We start from the raw sequence: 19,377 nt of genomic DNA, 5'->3' as shown, positions 1-19,377 counted from the left end.
AGTTTAAACGTGGTCGCTCTGGTAGTCTCCTGGACTGCCCTGTTATACGCGAAGATCACGTACGGCAAGACGGCGTCCCAGGTCTTGTGTTCAGCGTCGACGTACATAGCGATCATGTCCGCGATCGTTTTGTTCAGGCGCTCCGTAAGGCCATTGGTCTGGGGATGGTACGCAGTTGTTGGTCGATGGCTTGTGCGACTGTATTCCAGGATGGCTTGCGTCAACTCGGCCATAAACGCCGTTCCCCTGTCCGTGATTAGCACTTCTGGGGCGCCGTGTCGCAAGAGAATTTGTTCGACAAAAAATTTGGCGACTTCTGCCGCGGTACCATTTGGTAGCGTTCTTGCTTCGGCGTAACGGGTAAGGTAGTCAGTGGCCACGATTATCCACTTGTTACCCATAGACAAAGATGGAAAGGGGCCGAGGAGATCCATCCCAATTTGTTGAAAGGGCAGGATTGGGGGCGGAATCGGGTTTAGTAGTCCTGCTGGTCTGATCGGCGGCGTCTTGCGTCGTTGGCTCTCACGACACGTCTTCACGTAGTGGGCAACTTCGGCAGGCAGTCGCGGCCAGTAATACTTCTCCTGGATTCGACGCAACGTGCGCGCAAATCCGAGATGGCCTGCTGTGGGCTCATCGTGCAACGCCTGCAGAATTTCCTGCCGGAGGTTTTTAGGCACTACAAGAAGCTGCGCGGTCTTGTTGGTTGCAAAGTTCTTCACTAGGAGGTCATTGCTTAACGCGAATGATGATAAATGTCGCCTGAACACACCAGGAGGGGACGTGGTCTTTCCTTCTAAGTAATCGGCTAGCGCTTTCAGCTCAGGGTCTGATCGCTGTTGTTCTGCGAAACTGCTGGCGCTTACCGGTCCCAAAAAGGCATCGTCGTCATCGTCCTTCGGGGTAGCGTCCGACGGGAGCGCGTGATAGGCAGTCTGCGTCGGAGTGTTTCCGGCCCGACTTATAGACTACAGTCAAGTCAAATTCTTGAGGTCGTAGGCTCCATCTGGCAAGGCGGCCGGAGGGATCTTTCAAATTAGGCAGCCAGCAGAGCGCATGATGGTCGCTAACAACCTTGAATGGTCGGCCGTATAGGTATGGACGAAACTTATAAGTAGCCCAGATGATCGCAAGGCACTCCTCGGTCGTCGAGTAATTGACTTCGGCTTTTGTGAGGGACCTGCTTGCGTAGGCGATTACTTTTTCCTGTCCGGCACTCTCCTGGACGAGAATGGCTCCAAGGCCCACACTGCTCGCGTCGGTGTAAATTTCGGTCTCGGCGTTTTCATCAAAGTGGCCAAGTACAGGTGGCATTGCAGGCGGCGCGTAAGTTCGTCGAAGGCTTCTCCTTGCGGCGCTTCCCATTTAAAAGGTACGTCAGCCTTTGTAAGCTGCGTCAACAGTTCGGCGATCCGCGAAAAGTTTCTGAGAAATCGTCGATAATAAGCGCACAGCCCAAGGAATCGGCGCACAGCTTTCTTGTCTGCAGGCGGAGGGAATTGTGTGATTGCAGCTGTTTTCTCCGGGTCTGGGCGAATACCATCCTTGCTAACGATGTGACCTAGGAACCGGAGTTCTTCGTAGGCGAAGTGACACTTCTCTGCTTTTAGCGTTAGTCCCGATGACTTGATGGCTTCCAGCACTGTCTGTAGTCGTTTTAGGTGGTCTTCAAAGTTTGACTAGAAGACAACAACGTCGTCCAAATATACCCAACAAATTTGCCACTTCAAGCCTGCCAGGACTGTGTCCATCACTCGTTGAAACGTGGCTGGTGCGGAGAAGAGGCCAAATGGCATCACCTTGAACTCATAAATGCCGTCTGGTGTGATGAATGCGGTGATGAATGCGGCGGCGATAGAAACAAACGTGCTCGTCGATCGTCGATCAAAGAATGCCCGTTACACTCGGCAACGCTCAATTTAAAGGCTGCACAGAGCAATCTAGATAACGTCGCCGACAGCTACCAGCACGGGCTGGAACATTGTGGAAAGACACACGAGTGGCCGGAACCTTCGAGACAGATCTCGGTGCATCTTGCGCTACAACAAAATTGATAAAGGTGTGACTCGCGACATCGAGCATTAACAAAGATTACGGAACTAATACGCGGTCCAGAATCAGAGTGATAAGCCTGTATGCCAGCGGCTGTTAAAAAAACACCAAATACTGTTTTGAAGTCTTCGCGGCATACGGCAAACGATGGTCTGTCCAGTATATGAGCTCTATGCCGCAAAGGTCCATACGGCTTCAGATTCACATCGGACCGGGATGTCCAGTTTGAGATGCATGCCACAAATGGCCTCTCCGCTGTTCGCTCCTTACCGAATCTGTCCGTCCTGATTAAGATTCATACCGGCCATGTTGTGTCCGGTATAAACCTTTTTAAACTACACACAGGACTGGTCACGCCGGTGTGAGATTTATACGGGATAATACAGGACCGGTTTGGTGCGATAGGCGTGCATGCCTATCTGACCATGTCTTAGCTATAGGTAAAAATGGGAACAGAGGATAGCGGTAGGGACCTTTGAGTGGCTACGTAATGCAAAACTACAGCAACCGAAAAACAAAGCTGACGTTATATTTCTTGGAAGTACTAATTTTGAGCAAAGCATTTCTGCGACTGGGAAGCGTGACCTTTCAATTTCGGCAGCGTGCGCGAGAAGCAAGCATCCGATTATAAGCGATATAGCGGTGGAGTCCATATAGTAATCCTGACAGAGCAATGTAATCTAGCTGCAGATCTGAAATTTTATAAAGATTACTGATAGCACAATTTTCTAAGCTTCCCGTTATATGGTGAGGGCTAGGGGAAAAATGGAGCAATCCTATGATAATCAAACACTGCTCTAAGCAATGACTACTTATCGGTGGTTAGCTGGTGAAAGTTTCTACAGGTGCTTTTGAAACGGTGAAATGGGGTAGTTCAACACTTCTTGCCGTTCGATTTTCACTATTTCTTGCGTTATTGTTTCAGGTGGTATTCCGAATGCGGAGTACAATTTGGGGCAAACTTATGGTCTGCGTTAATTGCAAAGAGGAGGGGGATAGAATTTAAAGGGATGATGCCACAATCATCAAATATGTTACAATTTTGTATGTCTGGCAGATCATAATGGATCTTATTATTAGATTTCCTAAATTTGGGCGCCCTAAACGCATTCCTTATTTCGAAATCAATGGTTGAAGTTGACACCGCGAAGCGCCTCCCACCGACAACAGCCACCATGTTGAAACACTTGATGTCGTCACAGAGCGACGCTGGCCACCGTATTGTCTGTTGCTGTGCCGGCGCCGATAAGCTGGCGGTACACTGCACTGTGTTCGCTCTTACTGACATTACTCTCAGTAAGTGTACTCAGCATGTTCCTGAAAAGAAAACACAGACTGCAGTGAAGTGCGCTTGAGTTCTTGCCCAGACAGCCATCTTCCTTGCGACCACCGCCATTGTACTTATCCCACCGCTGTAAAAGCCACCGCGCCGGCCGTGTCTTTCGCTCCGTTCGTCCGCGCCAGCGACAGAAAAGGCGTCGCCGTAAATAATTTTATTTATTACAAAAAAGTGGGGTTGAGACAACAGAACTTTCAAGATCGAGTGGCCCATTTACTAAAACGCCTCGCTGATCTATTACCAAGCGCCGTCCGCTGCGGCTTCAATGCAGGGTAATTTAGGCCTAGCAACGATTACGGAGAAGCAGATAGTGCGCCGTCGTTCTTCGCGCTTACGGGCGTCGTTGATGTAAGCTTGCGAAATCCAAAGCCTTTTGAGCTTATATCGTCTACTTTCAGCCCGTCAACGAACAGCGTAAACAATATGCTGCTAAGATTGGCCGGCGGAGTTACTGGGTGACTCGATGTAGTGCGCCGCTCCCAATGCGTTACGCTTTTGCGCTGTCGAGTGGTACCCGAAGATTGAAGAAAAGAGCCGTCGGACGGTGCTATATACATTGCGAATTTGATGTGTTCCTATTCAGACGCGTTTCAGTGTAGAATGCATACGCTTTTCGAGCGGATCATCTCATCCGCCTTTCGTATTCGTTCTCCGACGCGCATGTGAATCCCGCCCTCAAATACCGCTCTTCCCTAAGTTAAAAGCGCTAACGATTAGTAGTGTTATTCGTTGTGGTGTCCGTGTCGCCTCTTGTTCTTGTCATTTTTTCTGGGTATCCTGTTCACTACGTCACTGGTTTATGGCAGACATTGCGCACAGTAAAATGTTAAGACACTTCGAAGCTAATTGGTAAAAATATCAAGAACGGCAAGTCTGCACGATCGCGTTCCAAAAAAAAAAAAAAAAGACTCTAAACCTAAACCATTAAAGGCTGTGTTCTCCCTCAAATCTCTTGTCCTTGTCGCGAAAGGAAATTCACAAGCTTGTCTCTATTTGACTACAGCTCGCTGGTTATATGGCCAGCAATTCACTAATCAGCGGTTGTGTGGTATCACGATACCCCCTTAAAGGCCCAAATTGGCCAACTAATGTTACTATTTCGAGACTGCTCCTGGGCCATGCTGACACGTTCTCACAGCATTTCTTAAAGGGGCTTTACATCTATTTCGGCTGCTCATTCATATAAAATGATAGCTTACAAGTGAATGTTAACGAGTGCTGGTGACATAGTAGATTTACAAAGCACGTGATTGTTGTAAGAGCGAATATAAAAGTATGTATTCTAACAAGTATCATCACTGGGAACCGCAGCTGGAAGCGATTAATGGCATCACGGCATACCAACAAAACTAAAACTCAATGATCCTCGAATTGGTTTCACTGCATGCGTATTCAATGATTCAGGCAATTCCTAACAGAAAGTATAGGGATGGCAAAAGAATAAAATAATGTATTGGATGTGCTACAAAGATATTCTGTGTCTATTCATTTCCTTGAAATTACAGTTGTATACTCTATAGTTTTCGGCGCGAAGCACTTAACTTGTTCAACAAAAGTCAATATTTCTATCACCCTTCCTTCCACAGATGTGCCACTCCTTCTCGGAATACTCTTGTCAAGCTTCACAGGTAAATTTTTAACCTCCATTTCATCAACAAATGAAAAGTGCGATGAAGTATCGATCCTAAACAGACATAATAAGACGAAAAAATTCTCGGTGTTCTCCTCAGAGTATGGAACCAAGCGACCCTTAATTCCATTCAGATGCAGCTACGTTGGAACATCAGGCTACGTTTTCTTTATCAAGTATAAGATTGTGTCTTTTAGTGAAAAGTTATAATCCTGTGTTGCACCGAGACATTTCGCATATTATTTATCCTCTACTAGCAAGGGCACCTAGATTTGATGTCCAGCGCCAAGTTACGCAGACATGCATACAGAATTTCAGCTTCTCGCTGGTTTAGTTTTTTACGGTGCTGTCGCGTCCTCTGGCTCCACAGTTTGAATTACCAATTATCCATGAACAACCATATGCATTTATGAACTGGAGATTAAAAGCTGACAATGTTATGTGAAATGCCTGAGGCTGTATTGAATGACGGCAAACATGCCTCAGTAAGACTGAATTTTTGCACCAAGAAAATACTTGATCGTAATATGTAACATTGTGGGCACGCTGTGATAGATTATTAGTGGAAGGCTGTTAAATTTGGAGGCTATGAAATAAGTCAGTACTTGAGATTCTTCAAAATAGGCGGTGAAAACCCTTATTCATGAAGCCCTTATCACTATATACTTTAAACTCCAATTCTCGTTATCACTGAACGTATCAAGGGTACAGCATCAGCGTAGTCCTTCACTCCGTTCTGATACTCGTAATTCCGGTTGACTCGTATTATTCTTAATTTCGGTTCTTAAGAATCTGGCTAGTAGTGACATCGTGCTTTCAATTGAAGCATTAATAGCCTACGTTAATCGTACTGCTGGTGGGGCACAAAGAAATAAAAAACAGAGCAAGTACAAAACCACTCTGTCGAAAATGGTATAAACAATTAACAGGATTTCATAAGGTTAAACCGTATAGAACGTGGGATACAAAAGAATAATTCGGTTGAACGTTACATCAGTGTTTTTTTTGCTAAATTTTCGATTCACATGTGCTGTAGGATATCAAGACACTATGGAAGTAGTAGTAATAACTTTATAAATAAACAGAGCAGTTTAGAGCATGCATGTTCCTGGGCCCCCGCACTGCCCCACTACACTGAAACGTTCATGTTCCTATGGTTCATGACGTCGGCAGCCCAGTCTGTGGCGATCTTCTGCCGAACCGGGTCCTCAGAGTGCAGCAGGGTCTTCCAATCCTCCCAGGTGGTAAGGTGCTCTAGACCCCGCGGGGGAGGATCCGCCGGGCATTGAAACAGGATGTGGGCGAGGGGGCGATGGGGTTGTTGCAAAGGGGGCAGGAGGGATCGGTGAGGGTGTGGTGGTAACGAGACGCACTATAAGGGGACGGGAGGGTGCACGTCTGGAGTCGTCACCAGAGCATCTGGTGGTGGTTACCTAGAGATGGGTGAGGTGGGGGATAGAGAAGTCGCTGGGCATGATAGGCCTGAGTTAGCTCACTGAAGGAGTGCATGCGATCACGCCAGAATCCCGGATCGGAGGCCGCCGGCGCCCGGTTTAAAGAACCTCTGGCTAACGCATTGGCGGCCTCGTTACCGGGATTCCCGGAGCGCGTAGGCACCCATATCAGCTCCACATAGCGGGGCGGGTTGGCGGCGGGCGAGCTCAGTATGCTGAACGCAGAAACGTAACTCTACCACGTGCAAAATTTCTTATCGCAGTTTTAGAGTCAGAAATTATGTAGCGTGCTTCCTTGTGTGCAAGCGCGTAGGCGATGGCTGCTTCCTCAGCGGCCTCCGAGGATGTGACCGAGGTGAGGCGGACAGAAGCAAGAGGTTGCAGGAAGAAATTGGTGATAGCCAGTACCGCTCCCTCATTCGTGCATGAGGCGTCCACCCATACGGCGTCCGTTTCGGAGCCGTAGTATTTGTGGAGCGCCTTAGCTCGGGCTCGGCGGCATTGCTCTTGCTACTGGGGGTGCATGTTGCGAGGGAGAGGCTTGATGAGGTCTCGGTGGAGGGGGCGAGGTATAGGAAAGAGGGTAGGGTCATTCGTTGGGACGTGAATGCCTAAAGTTTCCAGAATATGGCGACCGGTGGAGGTCTTGGTGAGACGCAAGTATTGGGCTTGGCGATGAGCCTCCACAATTGTGTTGTGGAGGCCAGCTGTACAAGGCGTTCTGTGAAAGTGTTGATTGGGAGATGTAGGGCCGTCTTCAATGCCGTGCGCAACGTGACGTCCAAGGCGTCCGTTTCCTGCCTGTTGAGTCGGAGATAGGGGGCTCTGTATAAGAAACGGCTGACGACGAAGGCGTGAATTAGACGACATAGGTATTTCTCCTTCATGCCTCTGTTATGGCCCGAAACTCGGCGGATGAGGTGCGATATCGCGCCTTACGTTTCTTGAGAGTTAAGGTGTTCTTGCCCGTCTTCTGGATGTGAAGTCCGGAACCCGGAGCATATTCACCTCTTGGATGGGAAGACCATCGAGTTCAATGACAATGGGCGTGGTGGGGCATCCGCGGGTCGTGGGGCGAAGTATAAGTAGCTCAGACTTCTCTAGGGAGTATGAGAGTCCGATGCTCTGGGCGTGTTCTTGTATGAGTGATGTGGCGCTTTGTAAGGTATCCTCTATGTCGCATTTGCTACCGTGTGTGGTCCAGAGTGTGATGTCCGCATAAAGGGTGTGTCTGAGATGAGGTATTGTGGACAGTTTCTGGTCGACGGGAATGAGGGTGGCGTTGAATAGGAAAGGAGAGAGGACGCACCCCTGTGGAGTACCGACGCTCCTGATGATGTAGGGTGGGGAGGCAAGGGGCCCAAAATGAACCTCCGTCATGCAGTCCGTTCAAAAAGCCTGAATGTAAGTGTACATCCGAACACCTATGTTCAGGGGAGAAAGGGCAATCATGATCGCCTGATGTTCGACGCGATCAAGGGCTTTCGACAGATCTAAAGCCAGGACTGCCTTTGTGTGGCCCGGAATATCCGGGTCGAAGATGTCGTGAGTGAGCTGCAGCATGGCGTCCTGAGCGAAGAGATGGGAGCGGAAGCCCACCATGCTGTGTGGGTAAAGGTCGTTGTCCGCCATGTGAAGTGTCAATCTCTCAAGTGACACGTGCTCGAAACGTTTCCCGAGACACGAGGTGAGCAAGATTGGGCGCAGGTTTTCTAGTTTAAGGGGTAATATTTATACCAAAACCTAACAAGGTTTTGGTATAAATATTATTTTGGCGCGTCGCCAAGACTGGGGGAGGGTGCCCTCCGTCCAGCATTTGTTGAAGTAGTCGGTAATCTGTGCCATTTATTTGTCATCCAGATTGCGGAGTATAGAATTGGAAATTTTGTCAAGTTCCGGTGCTGAATTCGTACGGAAAGTCAGGAGGGCCGCTCTTACCTCCGCTTCCGAAATCAGCATCTAGTTCCGGGTTAAGTTTTCCTGAGTAGTGGGGCATGGGGTCAGATGTGCCGGGTGAGGTGTATGTCCGCTGAAGTGTGTCAAGGAGAGCGTCCGGGTCGCTGTTGTGTGTGTGTACGAGGCGTTTAACATGGTGTTGTGTAGCGGATTTGGACTGTGTGGGATGTATGAGTTGTCTCAGAAGTTGCCAAGCTCGCTTGGTGGGCAGTTTGCCGGCGAGTACGTCGCAAACTTTCCCCCAATTAGAGTGGCAGACCTCCTCTGCATGGTGTTGTATCTGCATCTGCAGTGTGGCCAGTCGCGTTTTAAGCATTCTGTTCAACTTGTTGCGTTTTCAACGCTCGAGTAGGCTGCGGTACGCTTCCCAGAGGTGGGCGAGGCGGGAATCTAGGGTGAGGGTATCCTGTGTGGTTGTAATTAGCCGGGTATTGTGTTGGACATCGGTCATAAGTGATTCTACAAATTCTTCGATGTCGGTGATAGGTGTGTTTGAGTCGTCCTTTCGCAATGCACGGATGGCTTTCCAGTTCATCAGCTTGTGGGTGATGTGTGTAGCGGGATTGTTTAAAAGGGAGCGATATGGTAATGATGTAGTGATCGCTTCCCAGTGTGTGGTGTGTTCTTGTCCAGGTGACGCCACCGAGGAAGCGACTGAGCGTCAGGTCCGGACTGGTTTCCATGCCGACGCTGGTGCCGATCCGCGGGGGTGTGTGGAAGTTGTGTGTAGTAAGGCGCAGCTCTTGGACTAGGGACCAGAGGCGTCGACCCCGGCCCGTAGTATAGCTGAAGCCCCCGTCAGTATGCATTATGGAATCTGTTCACGTTTACGGCGTCGCCTCTGCAGTTCCGACTCCAGGCGCCTCACACGGCGCACTTCTTTGGCCGTGAGATTTGAATGACCCGGCTCACTCGCCATCCTAGTGTGGCATTACGGGCCATAGCAATCGCGGGGTGCGCCTATGCAGGCAACATGGTGTGCAGGAAAGCATTGCTCTATTTGTTTTGTTGTCATGTTTTGTACTTATTTTTTCTTTTATCCCACATATTATAATACAGTAATATTTTATTACAATTTATTATTATTTACCTTCGTCACTATTTATGATTTTAATACCCTAATACCTGCTTTCATTAGTAATAGGCTGACGCGAATAGAAAGATGATGTGTCAGTGTTGCACATTTTGAAGGCCCGATTAGATCTCATAAATACGTGCATTCCCACCAAAAGCGTTTTATTGCTCAGACACGTACATTGCGCCAAAGAAAGTAAATGGAAAGCATAAGGCAGCAGAATCTTAGGCAGCGATAGGACAGTCTCTGGTAATCTTTGGGAAGAATAACGAAGAGAAGATGACCATGCAGACGCTACGTTGTGATAGTTCCTTCTCATGACCATCGCGAAGCAAGATGCGCGGAATGGGAATGGGGCTGGAGGGGGGCGTAAAGGAACACGTGCAAATGCAAGATTTTTATTATAGCTCGAAATAGAAAATGTCCGCATTTAAAATCGTACCGCACCGCTGACGTACGTTTTTGTGGACCGGTCCGGGTGGTAGTCATACCACTTCGCTTCCCATTTAGGATCAGTGCTATAGCCAAGTGATAGGCTTGGTTGTGCTAGGTACGAACCCGACAACATATGTACCTCAAAATTTGTGCAGTTGATTTTAAGTCTCTGATTAGGCATGCAACAAATACTGATGCTTTCCTTTCACTGAAACCGAACCAGCTAAAGACCTTTTAAAACTGGCCTAAACACCTCTACTAGTCTCTGAAATCAAAACCGTGCTATAGAGTGGTTTGTAACATCTCAATTGGTTTAGGTGGAGTTAAACACCAGCCCATTTTACGCGATGGTGCATATCGTGTTTCTTTGTAACTGTGCCGTTGCCCTGAACTGGCGTAACGCCGACATTAGTGAAACTAGTCAGAAATCCATTGATCTCCCATAATCACGCGATGATGCAAGAATGCCATCGTTATGTGCATAGCACAATGGTTTAAGATAAGGCAGTTGCGAGTTAGCGCTTGTCCGTGTCTTTCTTCCTTCCGTCCTTCGTGTACTTTCGCGCTATTTTCCATCATGATAGTACAAGCCGGTATCGAAATCGGTGTAGCACACAGTACACTACACCACAAGCTTCTCTTCTTCCTAGAGGGCAGCGCTGCGGTTACTGCGCAACATGTCTACAGAAAACCTCATGGACCTTGCATTCCGAAATATCTTCCAGAAGCATTACATAGGATAGGTGCAGCTTCAGTTGCAAAAACTCAGTTTGCTGCCGATAATGACTGGATGAGCTTAGCTCTTGCAGAGGCTCGGACACCGCGAGCAGGTGCAGGAAACTGCGATGATAGAAACAATCCTCGACAAGCTTCGAAAGTCCCTCGATGTCTCCAATCCCGTGAAACGTGGACTCGAACCTCTAGGACGAGGAGGAATATGAGGAGGAAAGGCAGGGAGGTTAACCTGCAAAGTAACTGGCTTGCTACTCTGCACTGCGGGAGAGGGGTAGATGAATATAAAAATTGTGGCTTAGAGAGCAATTGGTAATGACAGTACAGTTACATCACAAACATGTCGCATCACATCACGTCACAGTCATTACACGTAGCATAAAAAAATCATAGCCTTTCGATCAATTCTGTGCTTTTCATAAAGCGGAGCCCCATATTCATCGCACACAATCGCCGTGGCCTGGAACATAGGATCTTAATTTCATTTAGTGGGCGTCCATCTAGACGCTCCAGCGCACGGCATAGGCATTGTCTTTCCTCGCTGTATATGGGGCACTCACAAAAAATGTGGCCTATAGTCTCTTCGCACCCGCAGTTGGTGCATGCAGGGCTATTTGCCATACCTATCACAAAAGAATAAAATATTGTAAATTCTACACCAACTCACAGGCGGCTCAGCAAAGTTTCTTCACCTCGGGGTAGGCCAGGTGGAAGCCGGAGCTTCAGGTCAGGGTCCAAGGATTTTAAACGGCAGTTCGCACACTGGTCAGAATTGCACAAGCAGAGCGTGTGTTCCCGCTCAAATGCGCGAAGCCTGCCCGCTGAGTCTGCCCTGGAAAATGAAATCAACACACAATCGCCGCCTTGGTGGACTGTTCGTGACACCCCGTCAGCCCGGAGATTCTCCGCTATGCCGAATGTGTCCTGGAAGCCATTGGTAGATAATGTCATGTCCTCCAGTTAATGTATAGTAATGAAGTAGTCGTATTTCCGCGGCGAGTTGTTCATGGGCTCCACGGCGCAGAGCCGCTTTTAAGGCTTGCAGAGCTGCTTTTGAATCGGTGAAAATAGACCATCGTTGAGGGCTTTGCTGACTGATATGCCTAATAGCGACACCTAAAGCGGTTAGTTCTGCGGCTGTTGAAGAAGTACGGTGAATTTTCCTAACTTTTATTTCTGTAGGGGTTGCGGGTATGACCATGGAGCCTAAAGAACTCACGGCATTCACTGAACCGTCGGTGTAGACGTGCATACGATTTGCATGGTACTCATGGAAGTATTCAAGAGTGATTTGTTTTTGTTCTGTAGGCGATAGCTCGACCTTCTTCCTGATGCCGGGTATTGAAAGAAGCATGTGTGGGTTATGTAGGCTCCATAGTGGAAAGGACGGTCTAGATGCGGTTGTAAAGTGGGACGGCAGAATAGCGCGATGCGCATCAACGGTCTCTGTAAACGATGTACGCGGCCTGGTAATAGGAAGACTGGCCAAATGATGACAGGGAACTAGGGTGATGTGTCAGAAATGTGCCCTCATTGCGTCAACTGCTAGGTAGGTAGATATAGGATGCTCCTGAGCAATCAAAATGGTAGCAGCCGTAGAGGCACATTTCGGCGATTCCAGTCAGGTTCGCAGAGCTTGAGTTTGAATGATCTGTAGAATTCCTAAGTTGGTTTTCCTGACATTTCCAAGCGCAGGTAAGATGTACCGAAGAAATCCCATACATAATGCATGGTACAGCCGGAGCATCAACCGCACGGACGCTCCAACCTCTAGCGAGGCAGAAGAGAAGCGAGGGCCGAACGTATTGCAAACTCATATGCTTCTCAAGACACGATTATGTATGCATACGTGTCCTGGAGAGGATACACCAAACTTTTAGGGGTGACGACGATCTATTCGTCTCTAAACGAAATGAACAGCGCGTCTATATGGTAGCAGAGGCGCAGAAAGTAGCTGTTGCCCTAGCGGTGACGGAGCGATTTAGAACCGGGCGGTCGCTGACAATACTCGCGGATTCTCAAACTGCCTACCGAAATTAGACGAGTGGGAGGATAGGTCGTAAGACGATTCGTATACTCCTCGATGCCAGCGACACAATCAAACACCAGCAAGAAGGAAACGAGAAGGCCACACACAAAATATGTGAATACAAGGGCACACACGGGTAGCAGGGAACAAAGAAGCGAGCAGTGTAGCTCGATGATGTAATATTTTCCCAGGATCCGGCGAGAGAACAGAACTTGCTGCAGCACCCAAATAATACTCGGCCATGCCAGAAAAACTATAGAGGCCGAAGAATGCGGTATTCCTACCACACCGATCGGCGACCAGACAGGAATCTGTTATTTGGAGACAATTACAAGATGTATTGATGCCCATATTAACCAAATGAACCCTATGATATACGTGGCCATATGTCCCTGTTGTGACGAAAAACCCAGACTATATACCCTCATAAGTCTGCAAAATATAGATGCGGCTTCGCAAATACAAAATCTGAGTGCCGAGGAATGGGAGACTGCAATACAGCGACCGCACGAGCGCCAACAAAGTCTGGTACGGTGAGATCAACGGTCGGCAGGGGCCAGCGGAGCTTTGTACTAAGGGCAACCGACCATTTATTAGTGATCGACGAGGTTCACGTGGAAGGCTCTTGCCCCGAAACCACCTAAAAATAACATAGAGTAAAAGAGTTTCTTCTTCCTGCTAGAAAAGGCAACGCACTGAGTCGCATCTCGTAGGATTCTCGCGTCACGTCAGAGATTGCCTGCAATTGTGTAAACTTATGTAGGCAGTTCCGGTCAGAGGCGGTCTTGTCTCCTTATTTAAAGCCGCATAATCATGGCATTGCAGGGAAAGGCGAGCAGGCTTCTGCCGTGGCGTATAACTTCTCAGTTTTCGGAACAAGCTACGTGCCTGCTATTTCATTAGGTTCCATTGCTCGGCTTACGGTGCTCTGACAACGGCGACAGTGAAGCGCAATACGATGCAGATGCATAACGCGGCCAATCAGAGACGCCGGCATGAAAAGAACGCAAGAGAAGTAAGGGTTAGAATACTCTTCAAGCCTCTATATATCGGTATGTTAAGGAATGAAACACGGTGAACTTACGGCAAGAAACATCGAAAGTGTCGATTCCAAACTTCTGAATGCGTTTCGAGCAGCTGACGCCTCGTGAAATCATATAGCGTGCGGCGCCCACATGTTCATGTTTATGTGCCCTGGCGAAGGAGAATATGTGCCCGGAATTTTGCTCTTCGTTTATTTCAACGGCCCCTCACGGCAGCTTTCAACGAGTGCTAAACACATTTCATGCGTAAAACAAACCTTTTCTAAAGCAAAAATACTAGCAATGTAATGCAAAATGAGCTAGAGTGAGGACTTTGGACTGTGATTTTAATGATAATATGATGATTTCAATATTGATAAGAAATGATTTGTTCAAAAACATATCCTAAAGAAAACACTTCACGCTCAAATTACTAGATGGAAGGACCTAATAGCTATATTATCAAATAACTAAATTGCTATTAAATGATTCTTTCTAACCCCCATTGCTCCAAAGAACTGAACAGTTCCACAACTCGATCGCTTACTTCACCGACCCACCTCACTCTCAGTTCTCACTCACACCCTGCGCACTGCAGGAGCGGTGTACTGACCTTCTCAAACATTGATAACAAAAACACGTCCAAACAGCACCCGGAGTAGAGGTAGCAGAGCAGACTCATGTACGACAATTGTAGCACCAGAGCAGGTGCTTGCGTGAACGTACATATCTAGCAGTCACATGGGTCCTCCGTTCACCATGTCAAGGCCACTCAGCGCATGCTTTAATAATCTGTGCTAGTGAGGCAAGAGGATGCCGGTACGCAGAGGGAAATCTTTCTTTTTGCCTCTGATTAAAGACTTACTTAAAGATAACCTTATACGTTCCCGACATATAACAGTTATCGCCAAAAGCAAGCACCTCTGTAGGCTACTACCAGCCCCATGCACGATAGAGCTTCTTGCAATTCCGAGGCCTCAAAAAGAAAAGTTGCTTTGAAACCTTCAAGAATGCCGTCACCAGTTCCTGCAAACACCAGGTGCACAACATTTTCCACACTCACACGGAGCGGTTGATGTTAGCTGGGTTTCGAGAATTCCTTCTGTTTAGTTTCGTGGAATGGTTACGTAGATTATGCCGTAACTGTGCAGGCCTAACAGAAATAAAATTCGAAGATAGGCGAAAGAGCGCAGCAGTTTTATATGTTCATCAGGATTCCCATAAGCTTGAGCGTGTCGCACGGAGAGTAAGGGTACGTCATGTATAGCGCCCCACACAAACTGCCGCGTCTGTGCAGGAAAGTAAACTTTTTTGGAATTCGTAGGGTCATGTGCAGCAAAAGAAATTTAATGCATTTTGATACCTCCTGCACTCAGGTAGGTTAGCACGTGCTTGTTTCTTGCGGGGCATTGCATGTAGGTCCGCCGAAGTGATTCATCAAAGGCCACATCAGAGAACACGCATTGTTTCTTGATGGCAGTGTTCCTTAATTTGTGTAAAGACGGTGTTCCTCTTTATGATCAGGGCACAATTTGGACGTTACTCCGGAAAATGCACAAAAGACAGTTTTTAAGCACTTATCTCACGCAAAGGGGCTTCATGTGCAAGCAAACTTTCAATATTTTTGTTGTGCCACGAGTTGGCTCAATTAACTCGTAATTGACGAGTCTATTAATGTTGTGTTTTTGGTGTTGATGTTGAATCTCCTCTTTATGTTTTCTGCGCACCTGTCCTTGAGTACTTATACGCCTATGCGTTAAGCAAGGATGGTTCTTACTATGCGCACGTGTGTGTCTATTCCTTCCGTGCCTTTTCTTATTTGCACTGTTCATTCAGGAAGTTGGCGCAAACTGTCCAGCAACACAGTATAATTTCAAGAGAGCCAGCGTAGGTAAAAATTTAAAAATCCGCTACCAAAATAAAACTTATTTCTCTGACGTAACTTGATTCGTAGAGTTGAATAGGTATGGTTGCAAAGGAAGACAATACCTGAGATGCGTACACGCAGTCAGATCTACCTAATGTTTGTACACGGCTGCTTCACAAGCTGAAGAGAGAGGAAGAAATCATAGTTTAAAAATCTCCTTTCCTTTTTAGCGGAAGATGAAGAGTTTAAAGCATCCAGATTGAATGTAGGATAATAATAAAGCCAGAGTTATTAGATGCCATTAATCGCCCCGAAACGCCTGCCGAAGTCCAGATCGCGGACGCTGATCGGGGGGCCATAAGGAGTCGGCCGCTCCTTTGTTGTACGGTGCGGTTGCCCCTAAATTCTTGCTATAATATTTCTTGCTTTTATTTCGTTGTGAGAAATTGAAGCCGAGGTCTTCTGATCGGTGTACCCGTGTACATTTGTAATCGTATTCTACATGACGCTGATATGAAGAAGTCGCTGCCAGCAGAGGCACGCCTGGCTTATTAATCTTGATCATGTGACTTGAGGTTTGTGGTGCCTTTAATGGAACACTGAAAAATTGCCAATGGGTGTGGTGTGTTCATTATCCTACAACATACTAGGGACCGCAGAGCAGTGGACTGTAAGACAAAGCCATGGTAATAGACAGCACACATTACCTTCCTACTGCGCTCCGTTTGCTCTTCCTTCGTCCTCATATGCCAGGCGGCGCAACCGTCGGTCAAATATTGGTATTGTGACGGTAATGCACTGGTCCTATTCTGGACCGAACATTTGAAATACAGTACCAACATTGGGGTGATGGTTTGTCCTGCCTGGTATGTGGTCGGTCGAACTGAACACAAATCACTGCGTCGCGTCACCATGCAGCAAGCTGACCACTGCCCAACCTTGGAATTTGCTGGATGGTTCATAAAAAAGGTCATGAGAATGTTTCCCACGAACACTAAAAAAAAAGCACTATTTCGTTGCTGTGCGTGGCATTTGAGCACTGACGTTTAAGAGCTCAGTGCATTCGATTTAGCACGTAATAGTTGCACAGCAAGGAGCATTTTCACTTATTATTATTTTTTGTTTGTGATTATGCATTTTGGCGGGCATAAGTTTGTCATTTTCCCGTCATAATTTTACTGCATCTAAAGACAAAGTGCTACGACATACTATTGTTAAATGCTCAAACCCCGATTCCATAACACCGTTTTGAATTTGGGTGCTCTTAGCTACCGTTACTCCAGCGTACAATGGTGTTTATCATGGAAATGTAAGTTATGTTTTATGCTTTACTGCCTTCGTTGTATGTTGTATGTGCAAAATACAACATCCAGCACCTCATATAGAATGAATGTAATCTTACTCTGACATAGGGGTGACGACAATACTGAAGGACAGCAGTCAATGGTTTACAAAGAGCACTTTATTGGGCTGACTGACACCGACAAAAACGCCCACTCGGCGGAGCCGATAGCTATTGGCGGTCTCTGAAGAACTGCATGCCTGCCACTCTAGTGTTCAAATTTGGCGAGGCGTTATCTAGTCAAACTGCCAATAGCGACAGCAATCTGTAACAATGGGGAAGCAGTAAGGTATAGCTTTGACCGATCAAGATAATTCTGGAATCTGGTAGCAACTCGCTTCGCAGTACCGTGAAGCTGCATATCACAGGTTTTCGAGCGCGAACAAATTTTGCAGCGCTTAGCGGCAATAATAAACAAGGCATAAAGGTAATTCGATACATATGCCCTCGCGGAAGAATTGCTCGTCTATGCCTTTCATAAAATCTACTATAGCAATCCAATATCTAAGAGACAGCTACTAACTGCGGCCCGTAGATACACTTCTGGCAGCATTGATAATCTCTAAAAAGTAGTCGTTACTCAGTTTCACACAATACATTGTTATTCTCTCGCGCCCAGCATCCTAATCTTTTTAATCACTTTTCCATGAAAGTAGCCAGTCGAAATTACTAACCTATGTGCTTTTAAGGCCGCCGTACGTAATTTGTCTTTTTAAACACCTGTCAACTTTATTTGCATCTTCGGTCTCTATTCTTTACAACAAAGCGTTTAAGTTCTGCAGCCTTATGACCATATTTTGTCTTAAGCATAAGCAATGTATGTATTCCCACTACTTCCTGCAAAACATATAAGCTATGAGTGTTTCTAAGTCGACAACTGTAACTGTCGACATTCCGCCTGCGCTGCATGAGCATTTAACATGCACAACATCTCCAAGGCATTTTTTGCAAGTGAAACATTTGTAGGCGTCATTTGAGAAATAGTGGAATATGGCGCCGCTTTTAAAGAGACTGATGATGCAGTTTTGTCATCGTTAAATATCGGGGGGGCCCTTGTCATGCTTTCGGAAGAGCTGCAGCTAGGCATCCATTTAGGGAGCTTTTCAAAGTCACAAATTCCCCATTCCTTAGGAACTTTTGTTCCGCATGATATGCATGGCGCCGACATATTTCGCACCAACGCTTAACAATAAACTCAATTTGGATTCCGGCTTGTACTTGCGGCCGCCCGGGAGACTGTCATCTCGCACTAATCATTCCTTTGCAGTGATGTCGTATGTGCCAAGAGTTGATGTATTTAAATTTTCGTTTCTGCCTAAAACAATCATTGAATGAAACAACCTTGACCGAAGCGTATTTGAAAAAACTTGTTCTTTAGAAACTTTTGAGAAAGAGTTGGAAATTTGTTGTACTGCTTGAATGTACATTGCCCACCCTGTAACAGCCCTCAAGGGCTAACAGTACTTGCAAATAAAATAAATAAGTGAAATCAGAGGTCAGCAAATTGTTTTCGGTGGTTGGAGCACCTCAGTCTTTGTCTACATGGAACCGAAAATAGAAATCGAGACCTTTCAGTCGTTTCTTCCACAGCCGCAGTGGCAGCCCATCACTCACGTTGGCGGCAACCTTCACAAAACAAAAGGCGTTGGGAAGACAAGCGCATACGCATACGCGCAAATTTCGGTTATTATGCCGGTGCGAAACTTTACACGCTACATCCGCATATTTAAACGTGACGCTTCTCGCCCAGACACCGCAGCGCGCTCCGCTGCCTGCACAAACATGCACTACGATTCAGGCCAGCGCCGGAACTCTGGGCAGAGTTCCAAGCTTTTCCATATAGTGGCAAAGACGTTTCACGACCTTAAAGCGGTATTGAAGGACTCTGGTAAAGCTGTCCTTTATTTAACAATGACAATAGGAAGGTTAGAGATGATGTATCAGAACTGGTGGGGATCACAGAAATATTTTTAGGAGATGTATTCGCTTAATCTATTGATATGCGCGTGAATGAAAAGAAGACAAAAGCCGTGATATTTCGCCCGAAAAACAAGCCGGTTTCTACTCACAGTTATATTCTATATAACTCTCGGCCTATAGAAATAGTTAATCATTTTAAATGCCTTGGAGTTATATTTTCTTCAACCATGTCATGGGAACACCATGTAAATCACGTTGTCAAACAACTGGCTGGAGTATTGGGCATGATTGGTTGCAGACGGCACATTCTTCCGACGTCACTCAACCTAATTCTTTATAACGCACTTTTTTATTCTCACGTAAATTATTGTCATCTTGTATGGATAACTGCAACACATTCTTGTCTTCACAAAATACACATGTTGCAGGAAAGGGTCCTTCGCTACGCCTTCAATGTTAGCTATAGGTCACCCAGCAAAGGTCTCTTTCTTGCAGCCGGTGTGGTCCAAATCTATGAATTATAC

General features: G+C 46.8%; 1 protein-coding gene across 1 annotated transcript in view; it reads left to right on the top strand.

Annotated features, from left to right (window-relative positions):
- The window catches only part of LOC146188401 (uncharacterized), an 87,728-nt gene that overhangs the window by 10,211 nt on the left and 58,140 nt on the right, over positions 1–19,377 (top strand). Inside the window, exon 2 of the mRNA XM_084603103.1 lies at positions 4,978–5,019. Coding sequence (XP_084459229.1) covers positions 4,978–5,019 — 42 coding nt within the window. The remainder of the gene's footprint in view (positions 1–4,977; positions 5,020–19,377) is intronic.

This window comes from Amblyomma maculatum, chromosome 5 (assembly GCF_055883805.1).
Source record: "Amblyomma maculatum isolate TAMU_Amacu chromosome 5, ASM5588380v1, whole genome shotgun sequence".
Classification (NCBI taxonomy): domain Eukaryota; kingdom Metazoa; phylum Arthropoda; class Arachnida; order Ixodida; family Ixodidae; genus Amblyomma; species Amblyomma maculatum.
Note: the sequence above shows the minus strand (reverse complement) of the source record. Positions and strands in the feature narration are given on the sequence as shown.